Here is a 23,194-nt window from a genome sequence, read left to right as displayed (position 1 = left end):
ACTAGTGAAATCTGCATAGAATCTGTAGTTAATAGTAATGCACCAATGTTGATTTCTTAGTTTTGATAACTGTGCCATGGTCATGTAAGATGCTAACATTAGGGAAAATTCGGTGAGGGGTGGTATATGGAAACTCTCTATACTCTATAAGTCTAAAATTATTCCAAAGTAAAAAGTTTATTAAAAAGAGTAATTATTAATGATATAAAAAAATACGTAGATATTTTTTAAACTGAAAGATCTAAAATACCTAAACTAGTTGGCATAAGCCAGGACTTCATTATATGCACCAGGCCACAACCCAAGCACAAAATTCAAAATGTGATCTGAGGTCAGCTCAGAACAGTCTTTATGTTGCTCCAAGTGATATTTATCCTGTCTTCATTCCTCATGGAATTACAGCTTTCACCAACAAAGAAGCGATTAGCCTTAAATATATATTGGAAATAAAAGCCAGTGTTTTAGAAAAACATCTATGTACAGCAACAACACAGTTCTATTGTGGGAAGTTACCATACCCCTGTTTACTGGAAAAATAATCCATCCTTCTTTTGTGTTCATGTATCGTAAGAACGTTTCCCCCTTTTAAGAAGACAATGAGAAGAGGAAGTTCTTTAATGTTCACTGTATTAAGAAATTATCAGAACAACTGTGCCTTTTTACATTTCCTGCAAAAAGCAACATCTGTAATTTGCTATTTTCCCTCAATGCAATGAGAAAATGAAGCCACTCTAGATCCCTGAAAGCAAACAGCAACACTGCAAGTTCACTGTGGAATTTCACCTCCACCTAGCATGAATGACATTCCAGGCACACTGGTGAGGAATGAGAGATTCGGCAAAAATGCTCTCCATATGTCAGAATGACCTAGTCTGGAATTACCATGCCAAGCACTTGGCAAACAATGTCATATATTTTACAGCACATTATGAGTTAAGAGATTCGGGGAAGAAAACAATCGACTCGTTTAGTGACTCGATACATAAAGTGTTGATGCTATCCACACAGAAGAAAACAAGACATGATCAAATACAAAACTGACTCCACCTACATTTGTTCTAACTACCCCAAAGTGACAAACCATCTGGAGGGACCGAGTATGGCAGAAGCATATAAAATTTTCATAATCAACACTGGGACCTCTGTACCTCCTCTATAATTAATGTTGATAAAAATGTTTCAGCATTTCCAAAACAACTTGAATGTAAACAATCGTTAAAACAACTTCAACATAACTTAAAAACACATTGTTTTCAGTGAAAATCATTATCAACTTTGAGAAGGATCATGAAAAATAATTTTCTAAATGCAGTACAATGTGATTCTAAGAGCTGTAAAGGACAGTTCATTCACAACCAACAGTGACTCATAATTTCCCGCAAAATCCTTATTCAACATTTATCGTATGCTACTACATACCACATGTTGTTCTAGGAATGGGGGAAATAGCTGTCAACAAACAGAACGTGCTGAATTTGTTACTGATAAATTGAGGACTGGAAAACTGATTTTTTTTTTTTTACCTTAGAGAATCAGGAAATTGCAGAAAGGACATTTTCTTTCCCTTGAACTATGACTTATTGTGAAGCAAATCACATACCTACACTTTCAGTATGAATCCCCTCCCTCCCCAGATTCAGGCAACGCACTTCAATCGTAAGCATCTACTCCTCTGCTTAGAAACATTTACTAGCACACCATTTCCTAACAAAATCAAGGCCAAGCTTCTTTTTTTAAACTAATTTTTTTTCTTAATGTTTTTATTTATTTTTGAGACAGAGACAGAACATGAGCAGGGAAGGGGCAGAGAGAGAGGGAGACACAGAATCGGAAACAGGCTCCAGGCTCTGAGCCATCAGCACAGAGCCCGATGTGGGGCTCGAACTCACAGACTGTGAGATCATGACCTGAGCCGAAGTCGGATGCTCAACCGACTGAGCCACCCAGGCGCCCCAAGGCCAAGCTTCTAAATCTAGTGTTAACTCAGCTCTGGCTTTAACTTATCTTTCTGTCTTTACCCCTCCACAACATGTGGTACCTAGATTTGCCTGCCTTGACCCCCAGAAGACTGGCCTGACCCCACCCCTCTGCATTTTCCATTCCTGTCCTTCAAGGGTCAACCCAAATCTGCTGCTCCCCTAGCCAGGTCTCCCTGGGCCCTCCATCCTCTGTACATTCCCAGAGCTACAAGTGTCCTTCTCCTATGGGATTCACCATGGACTGTCCTGAGGTATGGCTACTCTCTTCCATTAGACTGTGAACTCCAGCTGGAAGGCTATGTCTTAGTCTGGGCAAAAGCCCACAGCTACATGGAAATATTTTTTTCTCTCCTGGAGCACTGGCCCTTGCCTCTGGCCTGGCAAACTTCTACTTATCCTTAGATCTCCACGTAGGTATCAACTTTTCTGGAAGCCTTCCTCCACCTTCAGATCTGGATCATCTGCCCCTCTACCCCTACCCTCAAGATGCTGCTCCATGTCTACTCTGCCATAGCCTTCACCTGTCAGTCTCCCTGCAGAAGTGCCTTGGGGTGCAGGTAGGGGACTATATTTTCCTCAATGCTGTATTTGTAGCACCTGACACAGAGTAGGCAATAAATATTTGATAAAGCAAGAACTAAGGGTTCAATACGTGTTCAATGGATGTGGATGCTCTCTCCCATTAGAACACGAAATCCACGAAACGAAAGGCATCTGCTCTCATTTCTTGAACACTGACTGACACCTGGGGAAAAACTGCATGCTCAGGAAATGCTGATAAACCAGCCCCAGGCAGGAAATGCACAGCAATGCCTTCAGGCCCACCCTGTGCTTCCCACAGACCTCTGACTTCTCAGCTCAGAATATACCAGTTGCCCCCAGTATGTGCAATCTCTGAGCTCCTAGATCCCAGCTCCATGATGATTACAGGGAACAGCCTCCTCCAGCCCAGCAGCTGGGCTCCAGATCCCCCATCTACTACAGCAGGAGTAGTAGAGGAGGTCTACAGCAGGAGTAGATGTGTGGAGGTCTGCACAGCGGACTGCGGCCTACAACTTCCCAAAGCATCCTGCTCTCGTTCTGAACACAATCCACACCCCCACTTGAGCGCACTACTGCCTGACCTACTCATAGGGTTCTTGGGTAGAAGAGGGCCTGTCCACTTCCTGTCCACTCCCCTTTCCCCTCTTCTTGTTTTATAGATCAGGACCTGAGGTTCACAGAGGGGAAATGCTACAAAGCTGTCACAGGGATCCAAGCTCCTCATCTCTGGTACAAGTGACTTTTGTATGGACATTAAAAATGGACATTAAAAATCCCCTATTCTGAGGAGGTTTGAGGTCTGAAGCAGGAAGATGGCTACACTGCACTGAGGCTTTAAAAAATGTTTTTTAATGTTTATTTATTTTTGAGAGAGAGACAGAGACAAAGCACGAGCAAGGAAGGGGCAGAGAGAGAGACACAGAATTCAAAGCAGGTACCAGGCACCCTACACAGGGCTCAAACTCGCAATCATGACCTGAGCTGAAGTTAGATGCTTAACTGACTGAGCCACTCAGACAGGTTTTTAAATGATAGAAGCGAAAGAAAGAAAGAAAGAAAGAAAGAAAGAAAGAAAGAAAGAAAGAAAGAAAGAAAGAAAGAAAGAAAGAAAAAAGCATCTTGTTAGATGAATAAGGTGAGGTTTGTGTGGAGTGGGGCATGTGTGTGTGCGTTTTCCAATACAAGCCCCTAGTGACTGGGAAACACCTGTTTTCCCTATACATTGGCTGGCCCTCAATTAGACTTGGTAGTAACACAAATGGACACCTTTGGAATTTAAATAAAAAGTCAACAGGGGCACCTTGGTGGCTCAGATGGTTAAGTGTCCAATTTTGGCTCAGGTCATGGTCTCACAGTTCATGGGTTCGAGCCCTGCATCAGGCGCTGCACTGACAGTGTGGAACCTGCTTGGGATTTTCTTTCCCTCACTCTCTGCCCCTCCCCTACTCATACTTTCTCTGTCAAAAATTAAATAAACTTAAAAAAAAAAAACTGAAACAAAATACAAATGGACATCTCATAACTCCCCCACAAGAGCACTAAGGACCTGTATTTCCTTGGTCATCTGGAGAACACCAGGAAAAGAAGGAAAAGATCAGCAATCCCAGGCTGGAGACCCAGAGAGAGAGGAGCAGCCGCTGGTGTCCTGAAGCTCCTAGTTACCCACCACCTGGACACTGTGGTGGCATCAGAGTCCCCACTCCAACAAGGCATCTTCAACCTCAGAGCAAGAGACAGCAAGAGTGGTGTTGGTGACTTTGGCCACATGAATGCAGCATGCACATCCTGCTGAAGTGGAAAGGGGTGGTGACCACAGACCATTTGGAAAAGGATAAGAGGTGGAGACATTACCCAAATGAAAGGGGGAAGTGGCCCTGCTTCGAGAGGTGCCACATGGTGGAGGTATGCAGAGTGCCCTCAGGAACCACAGGCCATGCTTTGAGTTTCAGGAAGCCTGGACCAGTCCACCTGGCTTTCCAGGGACTGGCTGTCAAGCTGGTACAGGAGGCTGCCTGGGCTTCCCTTTCCAGGCTGCTAGTGAGTCAGCCTAGAGACAAGACAAGTTCTGACAGTTTCATTCAAAAGGGGCAATAAATCAGCATATGCTCTGCAAACAGCCTCCATCCCCTAGTGTTTCATTCCAGGACTGTGCCGCCTTCTTGAGCACTTGGGTTCCAGTGGGAGTCTCTAGCAACCTTATTATACCTCTGCCCACATTTGCTTTGGACTCCTGACTGTTCTGCCATACAGGGGGAAAGGAGAAAGATCAAGAAAAACAGTAGCATGTGAGGGGTACAGTAGTAGGAAATACAGGGATCAGATCATCTTCCAGGGGCAAAGCAGCATCTTAACTGGAAAACAGACGTTGTATGCTTGTACAGTCATACGAATGTGCAGCCCTAGGTAAGGCCTTTCCTCTCAGGTGATCTCTCATCTATGAAATGAAAGGGTTGGTCTTGACATGCCTGCTCCAAATCTTTTCTAGCTCTGACCCCAGGTAATTCAATGTACTCCTGGTACAAGCTCCCTGCTCGTAGGGAGCGCATCTTCCTTGCACCTGCACCCCCGACACCCGGACCTGCACCCAGCACACAGCACAGGCAGAGCAGACAGTGAGAGCCTATGGGATGAACGGCATCATCCTGTAGGCACTGCAACTTGATGCCTGCCCTCAGGAGCACATTAGCAGACACTCTCAGGAACTAAGTAGACAAACCAATGAATGGGGCTAGGTGAAGGCTGATTTGATAGCAGTCAATCCAGATGGTTTGCCATCTGACAATTTTGGGAATGATCGAGGTGAAGCATGGTGACTGAAAGCCATGAGAGATGCCACACTGAAAGAATCTAAGCTGTCCTGGGAGCCCCATCCTGTGATGTCTTTTCTCCTGTCTGAACCAAAAAACAACTGGGGGAAGAATAAAAGCCTTGTAATAACTTAATGTTCAATTTTGTAACTTAGAGTAAATGTGAGTTTGAACTAAACTTTCCTTTATTGGCTACATTCTAGAAAGGCATTTTTACCTCTGCAGGTACTTCCATGAGAAGAAAGGAGGTACATCAGAGGCTTCTCAGACTTTAATGTGCATGCAAATAACCTGGGGACCTTGTTAAAATCAGATCCTGATCTGTATGTAGGTTTGGCATGGGGCCTGAATTCAGCATTTCTGACAAGCTCCCAGTGATGCCAGTGCTGTGGGTCAGAGGACCACACTGTGAGTAGCAAGGCCCAAGGGCTGTGGTTTTTAAACTCAGCTGCATATTGGAATTTCTTGGGGAGCTTTCCAAACCAGGAGCCCCCACCCCCATCTGTAGAGATTTTGATTTAATTGGCATGAGGGCAGCCTAGGCATCGGGATTTTTTTAAAGCTCCCTGGATTGAGTTTATTATGCAGAAAAGTTTGGTACCTGACAGGCAGCCCTCTATTTCCCTCTCTCTGAAACAGGAATAAAAGTGCCTCCTTCTAATTACTTCAAAAGCAGTGTCTTGAGGACATGAAATGTAATGTGTGAACAATCTATTCTCTTAGCAAGGAAATCAGCTTATTAAAAATACGCAGAGTTCCATTGAGACTCTAAGCATGGGTCAGCTTTAACAGCTCAGTCAAATTCTAGTTTCTGGCTCGGTTCTACAACAGTTTCCATGGGTCTCTTCAAGGCCACCCCAAGGCATATTGAATATTTAATCACTCCTTCTGCTGACAACAGGCTTAGGTTATTGACGCTAGCTTTGTGTATAACTGGAACCCTTTCCACCTCAGTCCCCTGGTTGATTTGGGGAAAATTTGGAAGAGCTCCTTAGGCTTTGCACTGAGTGGGTCTCTGGGAACAACTGGGAAGACACAGAGAGGACCCTTCTGAACCACTCAGTTTAAAGTAATTCCCAGATAGGGTGCCTGACTGACTGGCTCAGTCAGTTAAGCATCCAACTTCAGCTCAGGTCATGATCTCACGGTTCATGGATTCGAGCCGCTCATCGGGCTCTGTGCTGATGGTGCAGAACCTGCTTGGGATCCTCTGCCTCCCTCTTTCTGCCCCTCCCTTACTTGAGCACACTCTCTCTCAAAATAAAATAAATAAACTTAAAAAAAAAAAAAAGTAATTCCCAGGAAAGTAGACATGCTATATACTGTAAGTACGAAAGGAGAGCCAAATTAAAAATCAAATTAGGTTATTGTGGATTATTTACTTTCTGTTCTGCCAGGGAAGATAATAAAAGACTCCAAGTACACACACACAATAACTTCTCTTTCATATTCTTCTGTGCACACATTACACACATTTTAGAAGTAATTATTTTCTTCTTATACTCTTACAGTAAATTACAATCAGGCAAGTATTAGTAAAGGAATAATGCCCTATAACAAATGTACACGTGTCCCCGTTTGGCAGGAGAGTTTCTCCCACATGTCTTCTCCAGCAAAGAACAGTGCCTCTTTAGTCATGCAACCATAGCTCAGAGACCCCTTTGCTTACCAGTGTAGTTTGCAGAATAGTTGTTTGGATCTAAAAACTTCTTAACCAGCTCACAATTAGACAAGACATGATTTGTGGTGATAACGTTGAGATAGTTCTGAAGACCTTTCTGCCTCTCAGCTATGAATTCACGATCCATGTTACCAATCAATTTTTTGGGAGGAAGAGGTAGACTTAGGCCTGCAATCTTTAATTGAAAGAGAAAAAGTATTATACTCATGCCATCCCCAAAGAAAATGCAATATCAGAATCCTGAGCCGCCATATTTCATTAAGATGTATCCTAATTTCAGAGGGATGATAAAATGTGAAAAACTGCAACTGAGAATTGATAAAATGCTGTATTAAGCATAGAAACTTTAAAACTTAAAAAAAAGTGTTTTTCTTTTTACCAAACGTATACATGAATGTAATTTTAAGAGTCAAATAGTTTTTTTTTATTGTTAGCAGTCCCATGACACTCTCCCCTGACAAATACCTCTGCCAACAGGTGACCTAGCCATTCCCCGTTCCCTGAGACAGCCGCGTCCAATTCTCTGAGCCGATCTTTTTGGTATAGGGGAACGTTCACTAGGAATTTTCATTTTTAGGCATTATCTATTAATTTCCTATTATGGATTAAGTTCTCTTTCACAATCCTAATCTCATCTCATGCACAACCTATTCCTAATCCCTCCAATATAGTTATAATTTTTACTTAGTGCAATATCCCTGCTTACTTTAGGTTAAGTGATATTCACCTCTGAGCCAGAGAGCCATGCTTACTATTCCTTTTTATCAACTGGCCATTTCTGTTTGTTTGTTTGTTTTAGTTTTCTATTCAACTCCAAACTCTCCATCTAAGCATCTTCTCAACATACTCAGATACAAAAATGCATCAATTCATCTTTTTGAAGAGTCCCTGCTCCAGGCAGGACTGGTGGTCCCCACTTCTGCTGCAGAACTGGCATCCTGGGACATCATGCTAGGGATGCTTTTGCCTTTCTCCCGTGAACCCCATTACTATATCCATACCTTCTTTTTTTGTAGAGAATCCCTGATTTTTGGTGGAGATACTCTCCGTCAGCTTCCTAAAAATGGTGCTGCAGAGGTCAATTTTTTTGGAAAAGTTGCATGTATAAATGTCTTTATACTACCCTCACACTTGAATGACAGAGAATCTTATTGTGGAATTCTAAGTTGGAAATATTTGTTCTTCAGGATTTCTAAGAACTACTTCATTGTCTTCTAGCTTCCAGTGCTGCTGTTAACAGTAGATTCTTGCTGCCATTTTGTTTTGTTTTGTTTTGTTTTGTTTTGTTTCCCTGGAAGCTTTTAGGCTTTTCTCTTTGACTTCAGTTTGTGACATGCACGTGCCTCTCTGCAGGTCTATTTCTAGCCTCTGTGCTGAGTATGTAGCCCTTTCTATCTGGAAACGCATATCCTTATGAATATCTTTGGTATTTTCTTGTATTAGGTCATTATTTCTTCCCCTCCATGCCCTTTGCTTTCTTTTTCTGGAACTCTTATTCCAGTGTTAGACATTCTGGACTGGTCCTCTATTCTTATCTCTTCACTCCTATTTTCCACTTTTGTTAAACAACCTTTTTTTTCCCTACTGAACAAATTTTTGGGGATATTTCCTGTATCTTGCGGCTCTTCTAAAGAGTTTTCATTTCTACTATCTTTTTTTAAGTACTCTTTTTTTTAACAGTATCCTGAATATAATGCAATTTCTTATCTCTCTGAGATTATAAAAAATAATTTTTTTTTCTGAAGTAGCTGTAATGTTCCTCTTGCTGTATATATTCTGCTTCCAAAAGTTTTTTTTTCTTTTTTTCCTGTTTGTTTTCATTGTTATCTTTCAAGTTAAAAGTGTTCCTTAGGAACCTGGCAATCCTGGGATGCCTGCTCATACTGAAGAGCACAGCAACAAAAGCTGACTAGAAGGGCTCAGCGAGTGGCTGGGACTTAACTGCTGTGGGCTTTATTTTAGCACGTGACCTCATTCAGCTGTTTCATTGGGAGAACCTGTGATCTCCATACCTTTAACTCTTTCCTCTTAGGTTGGGCAGATCCCCCTCCTCCCAAATCTTCCAATCCCCTGCCTGGAGGGTCTAGGTCTGACCAGCAATGTTCTGTGAGCTAAAAGGAAGAAGGTTTTTGGAAGGGGGCAAAGTTGGGGGTGAGAGGCAGTGCTGACATGTACTGTGTAATTATTTTTACTGTGCCTGCATCCCCCAGTCCAATGTTCTACCCTTTCCAGATAATAAACTTCCAATCTTCTGCTGGAGGGAGAAGGGCAGCAGGTGTAAGTTGCTAGATGGGGAAAGATCTGGGGATCTGTTTCTTAAACATACTCTCAACTTCTGATTTCAGCTTGACCTTGCCCCCCACTGGAGGCAGCACCTTGTGCTAAACCTTTTGGAGGTTCTGCGGTATAAACTGAGACACAATGAGGTTATCCATCTGCCTCCCAGCTCAGAATTCTGCCTTCCCATATCTACTTAATTAGCTCTCATCCACTGGATTTTCAGCTTCAAATGTTTTGTTGTAGCTTTATCCTTTCCTATTCTATTTGTCCTTGACTGTGTGTGTGTGTGTGTGTGTGTGTGTGTGTGTGTGTGTAAGATCAACTTACTGCTGTTTTAGAGTGGCTTCAGAAGGAAGGAAAAGTAAATACAGGTGCTCAATCTATCATTTTCCAGATTCCTTAAAACTTTACAAGTCTATTTTTTATTTTATTTTTTAATGTTTATTTATTTTTGAGAGAGAGAGAGACAGAGCACAAGTGGGGTTGGGGTCAGGGATGGGGGTGGGGGTGGCGCAAGGAGACAGAATCTGAAGCAGGCATCAGGCTCTGAGCTGTCAGCACAGAGCCTGATGTGAAGTTTGAACTCATAAGCCGTGAGATCATGACCTGAGCTGAAGTTGGGCACTTAACCAACTGAGCCACCCAGGTGCCCCATTAAGTCTATTTTTGAAACTTAACAAAGCATCAGATTGGTATCTTAATTTAATGAGCAAAATCACTTTCAAAGAGCAGTGGTATTCTACACTTGTGCTTAGATTAGAGCAGCCCAAGTGACATGCATATTGATTGAGGGGAATGTCTACAGAGAAGAGCATCTTGAATTCAGACAAGGATGCAATGTAAACCACCCATGTGGGCAAACCTAACTTAGCCTGTGTATTTTTCAAACAACACCGAAGACCTTGAACTTGATATTGGACAAGATGAAAAGGTTGGCTGACAATCATAAATTGCCTATTTCTCCAACATAATTATGAAAATGTGTCAGAGCATACTTAGAATGAATTTTCTATCATGGCATAATTAGCTGCCAGCTAAGACACATAAATTTCAGGTTATTTTCCTCATTCATACAATTCAGCTTTACCTAATAGCAGTTTCTTTATTAAAGCATACTTAAGAAGAAAGCACATCACTCAGCTAGTACACATCCAAGTGAACCACCTTATTATTACTGTTATTATTATTTTTGTTCTAGAGCATTGAGTAATATAATCAAAGGTACTACTAAAAACATAACTTTTTCTTTTAAAAACTTTTATTAAGTTGCAGAATATAATCTCAACAGCGTGTGTATGTGTGCGTGCGTGTGTGTGTGTGCATGTGTAAGTCCAGGGATATGGATTATGCATGCACCAAAAAAATGTCTAAAAGGACTGCCACTACCACCTTGAGAACAGCTAACTCAGATTGGGTTGGTCAATCAATGTTTTCTATACTATGAAATGTTTACATTTCTCATTTACTATTTTTTTTTTCAATTAAAAAAAAAAGAAAAACTCTTGCTTATAAAGCTGACCATATATACAGCAAGGGTTCTTAAAAATTACCATAAACCAATATCTGCCCCTTCCCTTGCACTACCTGCCCAACATCTATCCAGCTGAATCCCACATGACTCATGACAGAAAGAGTCACATCTGACATCATCAGATTCAAACACCAACAGGGCTATTGTTTGAGTTTGATAAAGTATTTGTTTTGAAAATGAGTTTGATAAAGTATTTGTTTTGAACTTTTTGGCTTCAAGCTTCCACCAATCTATTTGTTCAAGCTTAATTTCATTTTAGGAAAGAAAATGTATTGATCTGCCCCAGACATCCTATCAGCCCTTCCAAATCATCAGGTGAAACAAAGTGTTCTTTGCCAACAGTTGGAATTACAGTATCCCTGCTATGCCAGTCTGTTGGATAGACTAGAGGTTTTTTCCTACTCTTCCTTAACATCTCACAATAACTATTTCTACAAGCATTAGAAGTATGCAATGTGTGTGTTATTTTAAAATCTTGCCTTTCAAAAAAGATTAGCATTCAAGAGACACTTACTTTGTCTTTCAGCTTTCTCCCAGGATTTCTAAAATGCTTGACAATTACAGAATATAAAATTTAGAAGTCCAATGACTCATTAGAAGGGAGGGAAAGAGAGGTGCCTAGGTAGCTCAGTTGGTTGAGCATCTGACTCTTGATTTCAGCTCAGGTCATAATCCCAGGGTCGTGGGATTGAGCCCTGCATCGGGCTCCGTGCTGGGCACAGAGCCTCCTTAGGATTCTCCCTCTTTCCACCCCCCCTCAGCCCCTCTGCCTGCATATGCTCTCTCTCTCTAAAATGTAAAAATTAAAAAGGGAGGGAAAGAGAATACTAGCACAGAGAGCAACTGAGTCACTAATCTAGTGATTTCCTACACGCCTCCAACATTGATAGCTTCAAGCCATGACACCTCACCATCCCATTTTCGATAGCTTTCCTCTTTAACGTGCCCTATGCATTTCATTCTTGAGTTTCTTGTATATGGGGAAGAGAACAAGAAAGCCAGTAGAGGGGCGCCTGGGTGGCTCAGTCAGTTGAGCATCCAACTCTTGATTTCGGCTCAGGTCATGATCTCATAGTTTGTGGGTTCGGGCCCTCTGTTGGGCTCTGTGCTAGCAGCACGGAGTCTGCTTGGGATCCTCTCTCTCTCTCTGTGTCCCTCCCCTGCTTGTGCTCTATCTCTTTCAAAATAAATAAATAAATTTAGAATAAAAAGAAGGAAAGAAAGCCAGTGGAGAAGTCCCCAAAGTTCCATCCATAACACCTGCAGAGTGACAAGGCAAAGGGGGAATGATCACCAAAGTGAAGTCTAGAGCCCATAATCTGGCCCATAAGTAGAAACCTCCAAATTATATGACAAACTATGTGGCAATTTTAACAAAACTAGCTTTTGTCTGGAGGAGTGACCTTCAAACTTTGAATCTGTCAATTTCTCACTTTCAATATCAGATCTCAGTGGTCTGCAAATTGCCTTCAATCATATTCCAGTGAGTGTTCTAGGGAGTTCTGAGCTCTCGACAGACTCTTAACTTGTCCCAACACTCCCCCCTAACCCCCTCCACCGGGGAACACAGTAGAGTCTCTCCCTCTCCTATGTCAGCAGTGGGAAGTAAAATTCAAATCACAAAACATTTATGCTACCACAGACCTGAGAAGTCATCTGGTTCAACCCCTTGTTTCAAATGGGGACAGTGAGGATGGAGAGGGGAAATAACTGACCCAAGGTCTCCCTGCCATAAGGGGCAGAGTCTGGACTCCTTCCCAATCTGGGCTCAGTTCCCATCATTTCAATTCCTGCTCCTTTCCTTTATGTTGTTGTGTGTGGTTTCCCTAGATGGTTACTAATTTGATGTTGCCTTTAAAAGAAGCTAGTGAGGGGCACCTGAGTAGCTCAGTCAGTTAAGCATCCAGCTCTTGATTTCGACTCAGGTCATGATCTCACAGTTCATGAGTTGTGGCCCCGTGTTGGACTCTGTGCTGACAGTGCAGAGCCTGCCTGGGATTCTCTCTCTCCCTCTCTCTCTCTGCCCCTCCCCTGTGCACTTGTGTGCTCTTTTAAAAAAAAAAAATTTTTAATGTTTATTTATTTTTGAGACAGAGAGCACGAGTGGAGGAGGGGCAAAGAGAGAGGGAGACACAGAATCTGAAACAGGCTCCAGGCTCAGAGCTGTCAGCACAGAACCTGATGTGGGGCTTGAACCCACCAACTGTGAGATCATGACCTGAGCTGAAGTTAGATGTTTAACCGACTGAGCCACCCAGGCACCTCCCTCTCTCTCTCTTTCAAAAATAAATAAACATTAAAAAAAAATAAGGTAGTGATTCTTCTTCACTATTACCACAAAATATGCTCACTATAAAAAGTTGGGGAAATGAAGCTTTTTTTAAATGTTTTGCTTATATAGCTTATATGAGCTTGTTTATAAAGAACTTGGAAAGTACAAAACAGTATAAAGAGCCAGAAAAAAAACATAAGCCATAATCCTGCCACCTGGGGATCACCATTGTTAATAGTTTGGCATATTTCCCTCCAATCATTTTTTTCTAAACATTTCATGTAATTATATTATATTGCATGTATAATTTTACATCCTGTTTTTTTTTTTCATTTTGGCATTTTTCCTATTGGAGTCAGACAACTCCACATATGTGTATTATATTTCTCTTTCTTCAGCAGGAACTCATTTATCCGTCAGAAGGGTAATCAGACACTAAAAATCACAGTCACAGTTTTATTCTGTGGTTTTGAGAGTCTTTTTGGTCTGTTTTATGAAGGTTGTTTTGAAATTATTTTCTTGCCAAAAAGCTGTGTGTACTTTCTTCTGTTTGTTTACTTGGATCTAGAAAAACCTCCCACTGAAATGATGTCTGGCCATATCCTGCCCAGCATAAGCCAACATCAATACATGTGGATATTTGCATTTGAAATAAAATGCACACTGAAAGTGCCTATTTTAAAAGGGAAAATTACACTGAAGCAAAAATAAAATTCTATTATATTAAAAAGGCCATCATTGAATAGTCATAGAGATTCAACCTTACATCCCCTAAGCAAGAACAAATATGTGATAAAACCCTTTCCTCCCATCCCCATTTTTGGGGGCTGGGCCTAGGCAATTTCAAGTTCAGAAACCTTCCTCCCATAAGACTTACTCCTGGCTGAATGACACTGTACGAAGATCACTGGGCAAAGGTTCACTTGTGCATTGTGGTGAAAACACACAGTAGGCCCAAAGTTGGCTCCCAGAAGCTCATGCCAGGGTGGAAATGTTGCATGGAAATGTCTAGAGAGACTTGTGGAGAAAATCCACTGTTGGAATACACTGCATTTCGGTGCCTCATCTACAGTGCCACCACAGACCCAACTTTTGTCTAAGTGGAAAGGCTATGCTATAAAAATCCATAAACCAATTAAACCCATCAATGAGTAGAATCTGATCTCTTCCAATATTTTATCTGGAGATTTAAATTGGTCATACTATAATTAAAATTTAAAAAGACAACATTTGGCAAATCATAACCATCTGCCAATTACATAAAGGTCTGTAGACAACTCAGGCCAATTCTACCAGAGAGAAAGTTAAGCATTCATGTTTTCAGCAGGGCTGTAAATAATGGTAAAGTTTGGATACTACATTTGCTACTTTCCTTTTGAAGGAAAGGAAGCATTTTGCTCCCTGCCAGCCTGCAGTCTGACTGACTTTTGTGGGCAGGATCAGAGGTCACTCAGAATAATATGTGATGGCTCGTTCACCAATGAAGGGAGTAGTGCTTCACCTCCCAGCTGAGCTGGTCACAAGCCACGTGCTCTGGCTCAGATTTATATTACCAATCAAATCTGAGATATGACACAAGCCCAATGGTCTGCAGTAACCCACGGCACTTGAAGACCAATCTGCTGAATGGAGACACGAGTGCTATTGCCACTACTCACTACGGTGCTTAAGCCCCTCTAGGACCCTTCAAGCACATCTGTTTCCAGAAAAAGGCTCTGCAGCTCATTTCTCTGTCCATTATGGCCACCAAAGTGGGAACATTTAAACCAGAGGGATTTAGAAATATGTATTTAAGAGAAAAAAGTTACGGGGAACCTGGGTGGCTCAGTCAGTTGGTTAAGCATGTGACTCTTGGTTTCAGCTCAGGTCATGATCTCGTAGTTCATGGGATGGGGTCCCAAGTTCAGCTCTGCTCTGACAGCACAGAGCCTGCTTGGGATTTTCTCTCTCTCTCTCTCTCTCTCTCTGCACCTACCCTGCTCATGCTCTTTATCTCTCAAAATAAACATTTAAAAAAAAGAGAGAGAAAAAATTACATTGAAAAAGACTGAGTCTCTATTTACTGCTGAGTATTGATCTGCAACTGACTATGCAGCCTAGTTCAGTAGAGAGAGTCTGAGACAGTCCCAGCTCTAAGTGAACAAGTCCAGCAATTTAGTTAGTCATTCCCAATCTGTGCAAAGGAGATGATACACAGCATCCATGGCTGTGGTAAGGATGCAGTCTTGCATAAAGGTACTCACTTGCAAGGTGACTATCATAAATCACATGTTACCAAAGTTTATTTTTAGAGCCACACATCATCTGTTTAAAGTATAAGTCTATCTCCTCTGCCAGGGAAATTTGCTGATTTCTTGTTCCTGATATTGTCATTTCCAACTAATTTCTAAGACGGCCCAAGCAATGAACGTGTGTCATTAGTGTTTTCAAATATTTACCTGCAAGCTGTTGTTCAGCAAATCAAAGTCACTGTATCTCCTCACAATCTGTAAGACAAGACAGTGGTGTTTTCATTCAGATGGCAAAGACCATCTCTTTTCATTTCCTTATTTAATATTTACTGACATTCTAGAGCTCAGGCATTTGCACTAAGCGTAGGAGGGCTCATACCTGGTACTTAACTTGCTTAACTAGACAGGCCCAGAAAACAGACCCAGAGTTGGCCGGGTCATACAAAACTGGTTAATGCCAGCCAAACACACAAGATGCCAACAGGTAAGAGAGAATGATTTTGTTTTCAGAGTGAATAGTCCTTTCAATATCCTTCTCATTAACCAGGCATCTGGAAAGATGAATTAATGATTTACCCAAAAAAAGTTTTACTGAACATGAAATCAAAGTAAAAGGAAATGGATAGCTTTGAGGCCATTTCATCCTTGCCCTGGATAAAACTTCCCCCAGTTAAGATCCCACCATTCTAGAGACAGGACTGCATCTGCAGGCAGAGAGGCCATACCTCTCCCAGATTCTCCGCATTTCCCTCCCAGCAGACGTCCACCTTCCATTGTCTATACATTCTTTCTTAGTTCTGCTTGATGCCATTGATTGGGCCAGAATCAAATTCCACTAGTTCTTCAGGCTCTGGGCAAGGAAATTGTTTTGCTTTTGAATGGTTTGACTTCAACTTTTATTGATGATTCTCAAATATTAGGGAGCAGAATTACCTGCTGATCATCTAGGACTCCACCCTCAGAGAATCTCTTGCAGTAGGTCCAGGGTGGGGCCCAAGAGTCTACATTTTTGTTAAGTATCCCAAGGATTCTAATGCATTGCATCTAGAAAACTGCCTCAAGGATTCATTCTTCTGGTAGGACAATGCTGTTGCCCTGCTTGTTGAATATACATCAGAGAGTTAAATACAAGGCCATCCCTGATAAATACAAAGGAGCAAAAGGTAGCACAGTGGTTAATCACAGAGAATATGCAAATCCCAACCCTGTTCTGTCACTGATCAGAGTGTGACCTTGGACTAGTTACTTACCTCTTGAATGTAAAATGGGGTAATACAATCGTATAGAACTGTTTTTAAAGGTTAGGTGAATCAATGTGCTTGAACCAGTGCCTAGAAGAAATGCTCACTAGATGTTAAATAGTGTAATTATTGAAACAAAAAGCATTTGAAATTTCAGGCAAAGGGGAAAGATCAAGTGTGGGCCACTGTGGTCCAAGACTGCTTAGGGTGAGAGAAAGTTCAAGCCTGACTCACAAGGTAAGATTTTTTTTGTAGATGAGAGAGGAGGAGGGTCATTATAATTACCTACTAGGCTGCACAGAAATGGCCCCTATACAGAAGTCAGCCACCCTCTGAAAGTCAACTGACATAGAAAGGACACCCGGATCTAGGTAGGAAGTTTTTTCTTTTCTTTCTGAGGCCACCCCTGAGGAGAGCAGACCCTGGGGCTGTAAGGTAACCCTCACCTACACACAGTGAGGGAACTGGCACTAGCATTTGCCCATGAGCGGACTTGGGAGTCCATGAAATGCAGTGTCCAAGCTGTACAATATCCAAGGTGCTATCTAGCCTTTCTACCTGATGGACTTAACTCTAACCTACCCCACCCACACCATGGCTGCAGGGGAGGAGGTGTGAATTACTAAGAACAAAACCAGGAATCTGCCTACTATCTATCTATCCTACTCTGGGCCAAACTGGGGAACAAATTCATAGATACTCTCTGTGGTAACATCATACACAAATTAAACCAAACAACTGGAAACAGAAAAGCCTTTTATATTATAATACCTATCTTAAAGCTGAAGGTTTATATCTAAAAGAACAGGATTCATACTTAACCATGTTTTGGTTTTTCCAGATTTTTAGATGCCCCGAGTCAGACTTTTAAACATATAAACATTTTTCTAAAGACAAAAAAAAAAAAAAAAGCTTACCTGCCAGCTGTTTTCTACAGAAATTCCTCTTTGCACCCGAATGATATATTCCTAAAAAAGAGGGGGGAAAGAGCCTCAGTTATAAAATACCCAAATCAGAGGATCAAAAATATAAGTGGAAATATCAGATAAAGTACACTTCAGAACAAAGAAAATTACTAGAGACAGAGAAGGATATTACATCAAGATAAAACAGTTATCCACCAGCAAGACATAGAAATCTTAAATGTGTATGTACCCAACGCCAGAATTAGTACAAACTGATGGAACTGAAAGAAGAAATAGACAAATCCATGATTATAGTTGGAAACTTCAATACCCCTCTCTCAGCAATTGATAGAACAATTAGAAAACCAGGAACAATATAGAACTCAACAACACCACAACAATACATCAAACCAGCAGATTTAATTAGCATTGTTGGACACTCCATCCAACAACAGCAGAATACACATTCTTTTCAAGAGGATATATAGATGGCAAATAAGTACATGAAAAGATATTCAATATCACTAGTCACCAAGTAGATGCATATTAAGACCAGAATGAGATATTACCATACACCAACCAAAATGACTCAAACACACAAAAAATAATACCAAATGCTGACTAGGATCCAGAGAAAGTGGACCACACATGCATTGCCAGTGGGAATGTAAAATGGCACAGTCACTCTGGAACACAGTTTAGCAGTTTCTTGAAAGATTAAACGTGCAAATATCATATGACCAAGCAATTGTACTCCAGGGCATTTATCTGAGAGAAATGAACATTTGTGTTCATACAAAGATTGTACACGAAGGGTCAGAGCAGCTTTATTAGTAACAGTCCAAAATTAGAAAAAAAAAGTCAAATGTCCTTAAGCGGGAATGGTTAAACTTTGTTACATCTATATCATGGAAAACCACTTAGAAACAAAAAGGTGTGGTTCATACAACTTGGATGAACTGCCAGAGTTATGCTGAGTGAAAAAGCCAATCCCCAAAGATTATAAACTACATGACTCCATTTATATAACATTCATGAAATGACAAAATTATAGAAATGGGGAACAGATTAGTGGCTGCTAAGAGTTAAGGCTGGGGTAGTAGGGTGTGTGGAGGAGGGAAGCAGGTGTGGCTATAGAAAGTGAGGTGCTATGGTTTGAATGATTGTGTCCCCCCAAAATGATGGTATTAAGAGACAGGACCTGAGGAAAGTTCTTAGGTTGTGAGAGTGATGCCCTCATGAATGGGATTAGTGCCATATCAAGGAGGCTCCAGAAGGATTCTTTGCTCCTTCCATCATGAGGATACTTTGAGAAGGTGTCAGCTACGAACCAGGAAGAGGACCCTCACCAGAAGGCAACCACGCTGATATCAGACTTCCAACATCCAGAACTGTGAGAAATAAATTTCTGTAGTGTATAAGCCGCACAGTTCATAGTGTTTTGTTAGAGTAGCCTGAACACACTAAGATATGAGAGATATTTAAATCGATATCTTGACTGTATCAATGTTAATGTACTGATTGCCATACTGTACTACAGTTTTATAACACATTACCATTGAAACAAATTGGGTAATGGATACATGGGATCTCTCTGCATTATTTCTTACAACTGCTTGTAAATCCACAATTATCTAAAATAAAAAGTTTAACCTTAGGCATTCAAAACTAGCTGTGGTAGCAATCGGAAGACTAAGATCCAGAGGCACCTGGGTGGCTCAGTTGGTTAAGCATCTGACTCTTGATTTCAGCTCAGGGCTCAAGTCATGATCTCAAAGTTCATAGGTTCCTGCCCCACACTGGAGCCATGTTAGAGTGGAGCCTGCTAGGATTCTCTCTCTCCATCTCTCTCTGCCCCTCCCATGTGTGCTCTTTCTCTCTCAAAATAAATTTAAAAAAAGAAAAAAGAAGACTAAGATCCATGAGTTTCAGTGTTCAGAGTTTCCATTTTATATGCTTCGTCAGCTAGAGAAGGCCATGATTAAGAAAACAGGTGAAAGGTGGAATAGAGATGCAGTGATGGCATTCCAGGTCCAGTGACCGACCCCCCAGACCGGCCTGGTTATTAACATCTATCTCCCTGCTCCGGAGCAGGGAGAAGAGAGGGTATTAAAAATACACATTCCCAGGCTTTGCATCAGACATACTAAATCAGAATCTCTAGGCTAGAAACCTAGGAATTAGATGTTTTTACAGCCTCCCCAGTAATTCTTACTAATAAGTAAGCAGGAAACACAGACCTAGTCCAGCCTTCTGCTTATATACACAGGGAATCATGATGAAGGTATAGATTAAATCATATAAAGAATGTTAACATTTTTTCCTCAAATATTCAGAATCATTTTAATATCCTTGGATGGTATGATTTACTTGTAGTCACTACTCAACAAATGCTTATCAACACAGTATTCGGTAAATCCTTTCTACCAAATTAATTTTCATTTAAATAGGTTATTTAGAAAACAAAGCCAAGTAAGCATTGTTAACCTGGTAAGTGGATTTTAAGACAGATCATATTACACTATCATTCATTTCCATTCTGTTTATTTAGCAAAGGTTGATGAAGTTCACATAGCAGAAATTCCTGTCTTCTCAGGAATATATAAAAGATGGTAATTCAACAATATCCACTCAATTATGAGTGAATCAACTGTGTATCTGGAATCTATGTTTAGCTGGTTTCATGTGGGGATATAAAATAAATGTTTTAAGAGTTATTTGTGTGGTGTGACAAATCTCTTAAGCAACATGCTAATGCAATTATTTCTGAATACATAAAGAGAAAATGCTGAAACCATATGACATTCTTACATTTTGGGGATCAATCCTTTAGCTTGGAAATTTTCATTTTTTCCAGAATTGTCTTACTGGCAAATTTTCTGAGCTTTTAACATTCTTAGAGTAAAGCTGAAATTAGCACATATAACTGAATACTTCCAAACAACTACATCATAGGCAAGCTCTTTTCAGGTCTAAAATTGAGGGAAAATGTTAATTCTCAAAAATACTTCTAACATTTATTATTTCACTATGATTTACCAGAGGAATAATAGTAATTTTAAAAATTCCAGTTCAATGTTGGGCACTTGGTAGGTGCTAAGTAAACACCGATGTCTTGCTTTATATTCTTTGAGTTTGAGGTTCAGACCTGCGCTTTACAAAGATGTTGCTGCCAGTTGCAAACATCAACTAAGCACCCACAGTGTTCCAGTGCCTGTGCTTCTTCCATGCTGGGGTGTAAGTCTGAACAAGGAACATACAGTTCTGGGGTGTCTGGATGGCTCAGCTGGTTAAGTGTCTGACTTCAGCTCAGCTCGTGATCTCAGTTTATGAGTTCGAGCCCCCCATTGGGCTCTCTGCTGACAGCACATAGCCAGCTTCAGATCCTTTGTCACCCTCTCTCTCTCTGCCCCTCCCCAGCTTGTGCTCTCTATCTCAAAAATAAATGAACATTAAAAAAATAATAAATAAATGTTAAAAAAAAAAAAAGAAATGTACAGTTTGACCCCATTTCTTGCTTTCTTCTTCTTCTAAGATCCCGTTTGTCAGCAATCTCCACACCCAACATGGAGATAGATCAAACTCACAAACCCAAGATCACATGCTCCAACATGTGTTGGAGGGTCACATGCTCCAACAACCAAGCCAGCCTCGCGCCCCTCCATTCCTTCCTTCTGAAGAAACACAATTTAGATTTTTTTTTAAACTTGTCTCTAAATATGTGACAAGTGTATCTTGTCTCTAAATACGTGTCTCAAAATACTTGATTTTGGGGTCAGGAGCTTGAGACCTACACTGAGGGTAGAGTTACTTAAAAAGTAGAGTAGAATAGAATAGAATAGAATAGAATAGAATAGAATAGAATAGAACAAATAAAATTCAGAATTTCCTGAACATATATTTGTGCCAGAATAGGTTATATACCATTCAACTGGCAAACATCTTCCTATTGTACTCCTTTATATATGTTCCCTGCCCTTTATTCCTCTTCCCTCTCCCTCAAATTGACAGTAACAATTATGTGTTCTAGTCTTCCATGTGCCTTTTTTTTTTTCTTAAGTTTATTTATTTATTTTTGAGAAAGAGAATGTGAGCTCAGGCTAATAGTATCCTCGCTAAGGTATTCCTGAAGCCTCTTTACTGATACTCTATAAATTTGTCTATTATTGTGATTAAGATTACTATATTGTCTTTAAAAAAAACTTGTTTACAAAATGGCACATAATAATGATTGGAAAAGCATTTGGCAGAAGGGAAGCAGTAACTAAAAGATAATGCCTGGGTCATGGTGTCAGACTGTGGTAGCCAAAATGATATCCTCATTAATGTTCCTGCCAAGACATTCTTTATATTTAGGTCCGTGATCTCCAAAGAAGGTGATTCTTCTGACTCAAATGACATTTAGCAATGTCTAGGGACATCTTTAGTTGTCGCAGGGGATGGGGGAGTGCTACTAGCATCTAGTAGATAGAGGTCAGAGATGCTACTAAACACCTACAACGTACAGGACAGCCTACTCCCACCCCCACACCCACTCCCACCCAAGGACTACCTGGCCCCAAATGTCAATAGTGCCAAGATTGAGAAGCCTGGATTCAGGTGTATTGATAAACCAGTAATGCCAGTCCCTGAAGGCCTGGGATGCAGGATGGTGCTAGGGTTACTTCTGCCATCATCTGCCCTTGGCCATAGCCCCTGGCCCACTGGTACTTCACATACAACACCATTTGTAATACACACATGTCCACCTAGAGTTTGCTTAGTTACTGGCAGCCTCAAAGCACACCCATTGTGTAAAAACACATTAAGGCACATTCAGGTTCCACTGTAGCCCCCAGGTCCCACCTGCCATGTGGTAATAGATACAGAAAGACAGTGGGTGGGGTGCCTGGATGGCTCAGTCGGTTAAGCAGCCGACTTTGGCTCAGGTCATGATCTCGCGGTCCATGGGTTCGAGCCCCACGTCGGGCTCTGTGCTGACAGCTCAGAGCCCGGAGCCTGTTTCAGATTCTGTGTCTCCCTCTCTCTGACCCTCCCCTGTTCATGCTCTGTCTCTCCCTGTCTCAAAAATAAATAAAACGTTAAAAAAAAAATTTTTTTTAAAGAAAGACAGTGGGCAATATAAGGTGATTTTGCTCAGAATATATATATGTGTATATATGTATATATATATGTATATATGTATGTATATATATGTATACATATATATGTATGTATATATATGTATACATATATATATGTATATATATATGTATATATATGTGTGTGTGTGTGTGTATATGTATATATATATATATCCATATTTTTTTAAAGTAAATTGTACCCCCCGTCTGGGGCTCGATCTCACAACCCCAAGATCAAGAGTTGCTCTACTGACTGAGCCAGCCAGGTGCCTCTGCTCAGAAATATTTTTATTCCACTTCAGTGAAACAAGGTGGTCCCTAACTACAAAACATTTGAATTTTTTTAGCTTGCCTGATACCACCATCCACTTGACCAAAAGGAAGTACTTTCACCTCAAATCTCCAATTTGTAAACTAAACACAGCACAGCTGTCCACTGCTTGCAACCAAGCTGTAGCTCTTATTAAAGCAGAGAGGAGAGTGCCCTGGAGACTAATAGAAACCCAACATTTGAAGACAGGCCTCCTCCTCCCGAGCTGGAGTCAGCAGCCCAGAATCTTCCAGTGAATCATTCCCATCTTTACCACCGTCTCCAATGTGG

General features: G+C 41.0%; 1 protein-coding gene across 14 annotated transcripts in view; it reads right to left on the bottom strand.

Annotated features, from left to right (window-relative positions):
* The window catches only part of PXK (PX domain containing serine/threonine kinase like), a 73,765-nt gene that overhangs the window by 31,611 nt on the left and 18,960 nt on the right, over positions 1 to 23,194 (bottom strand). For 13 of the 14 annotated variants that reach the window (XM_019469930.2, XM_053898315.1, XM_019469945.2 and 10 more), the window contains exons 2-4: positions 17,483 to 17,533; positions 15,532 to 15,579; positions 6,999 to 7,185 (exon numbers count right to left, since the gene is read on the bottom strand). In XM_019469930.2, the coding sequence (XP_019325475.1) occupies positions 6,999 to 7,185; positions 15,532 to 15,579; positions 17,483 to 17,533 (286 nt within the window). Of the gene's footprint in view, positions 1 to 6,998; positions 7,186 to 15,531; positions 15,580 to 17,482; positions 17,534 to 23,194 lie in introns of those variants that run through there. The other variant, XM_019469944.2, reaches the window with a different exon arrangement.

Source organism: Panthera pardus, unplaced genomic scaffold, assembly GCF_024362965.1.
Source record: "Panthera pardus isolate Hobbes unplaced genomic scaffold, ASM2436296v1 HiC_scaffold_8, whole genome shotgun sequence".
Taxonomy (NCBI): domain Eukaryota; kingdom Metazoa; phylum Chordata; class Mammalia; order Carnivora; family Felidae; genus Panthera; species Panthera pardus.
This window is presented reverse-complemented; position numbering and strand designations above follow the sequence as displayed.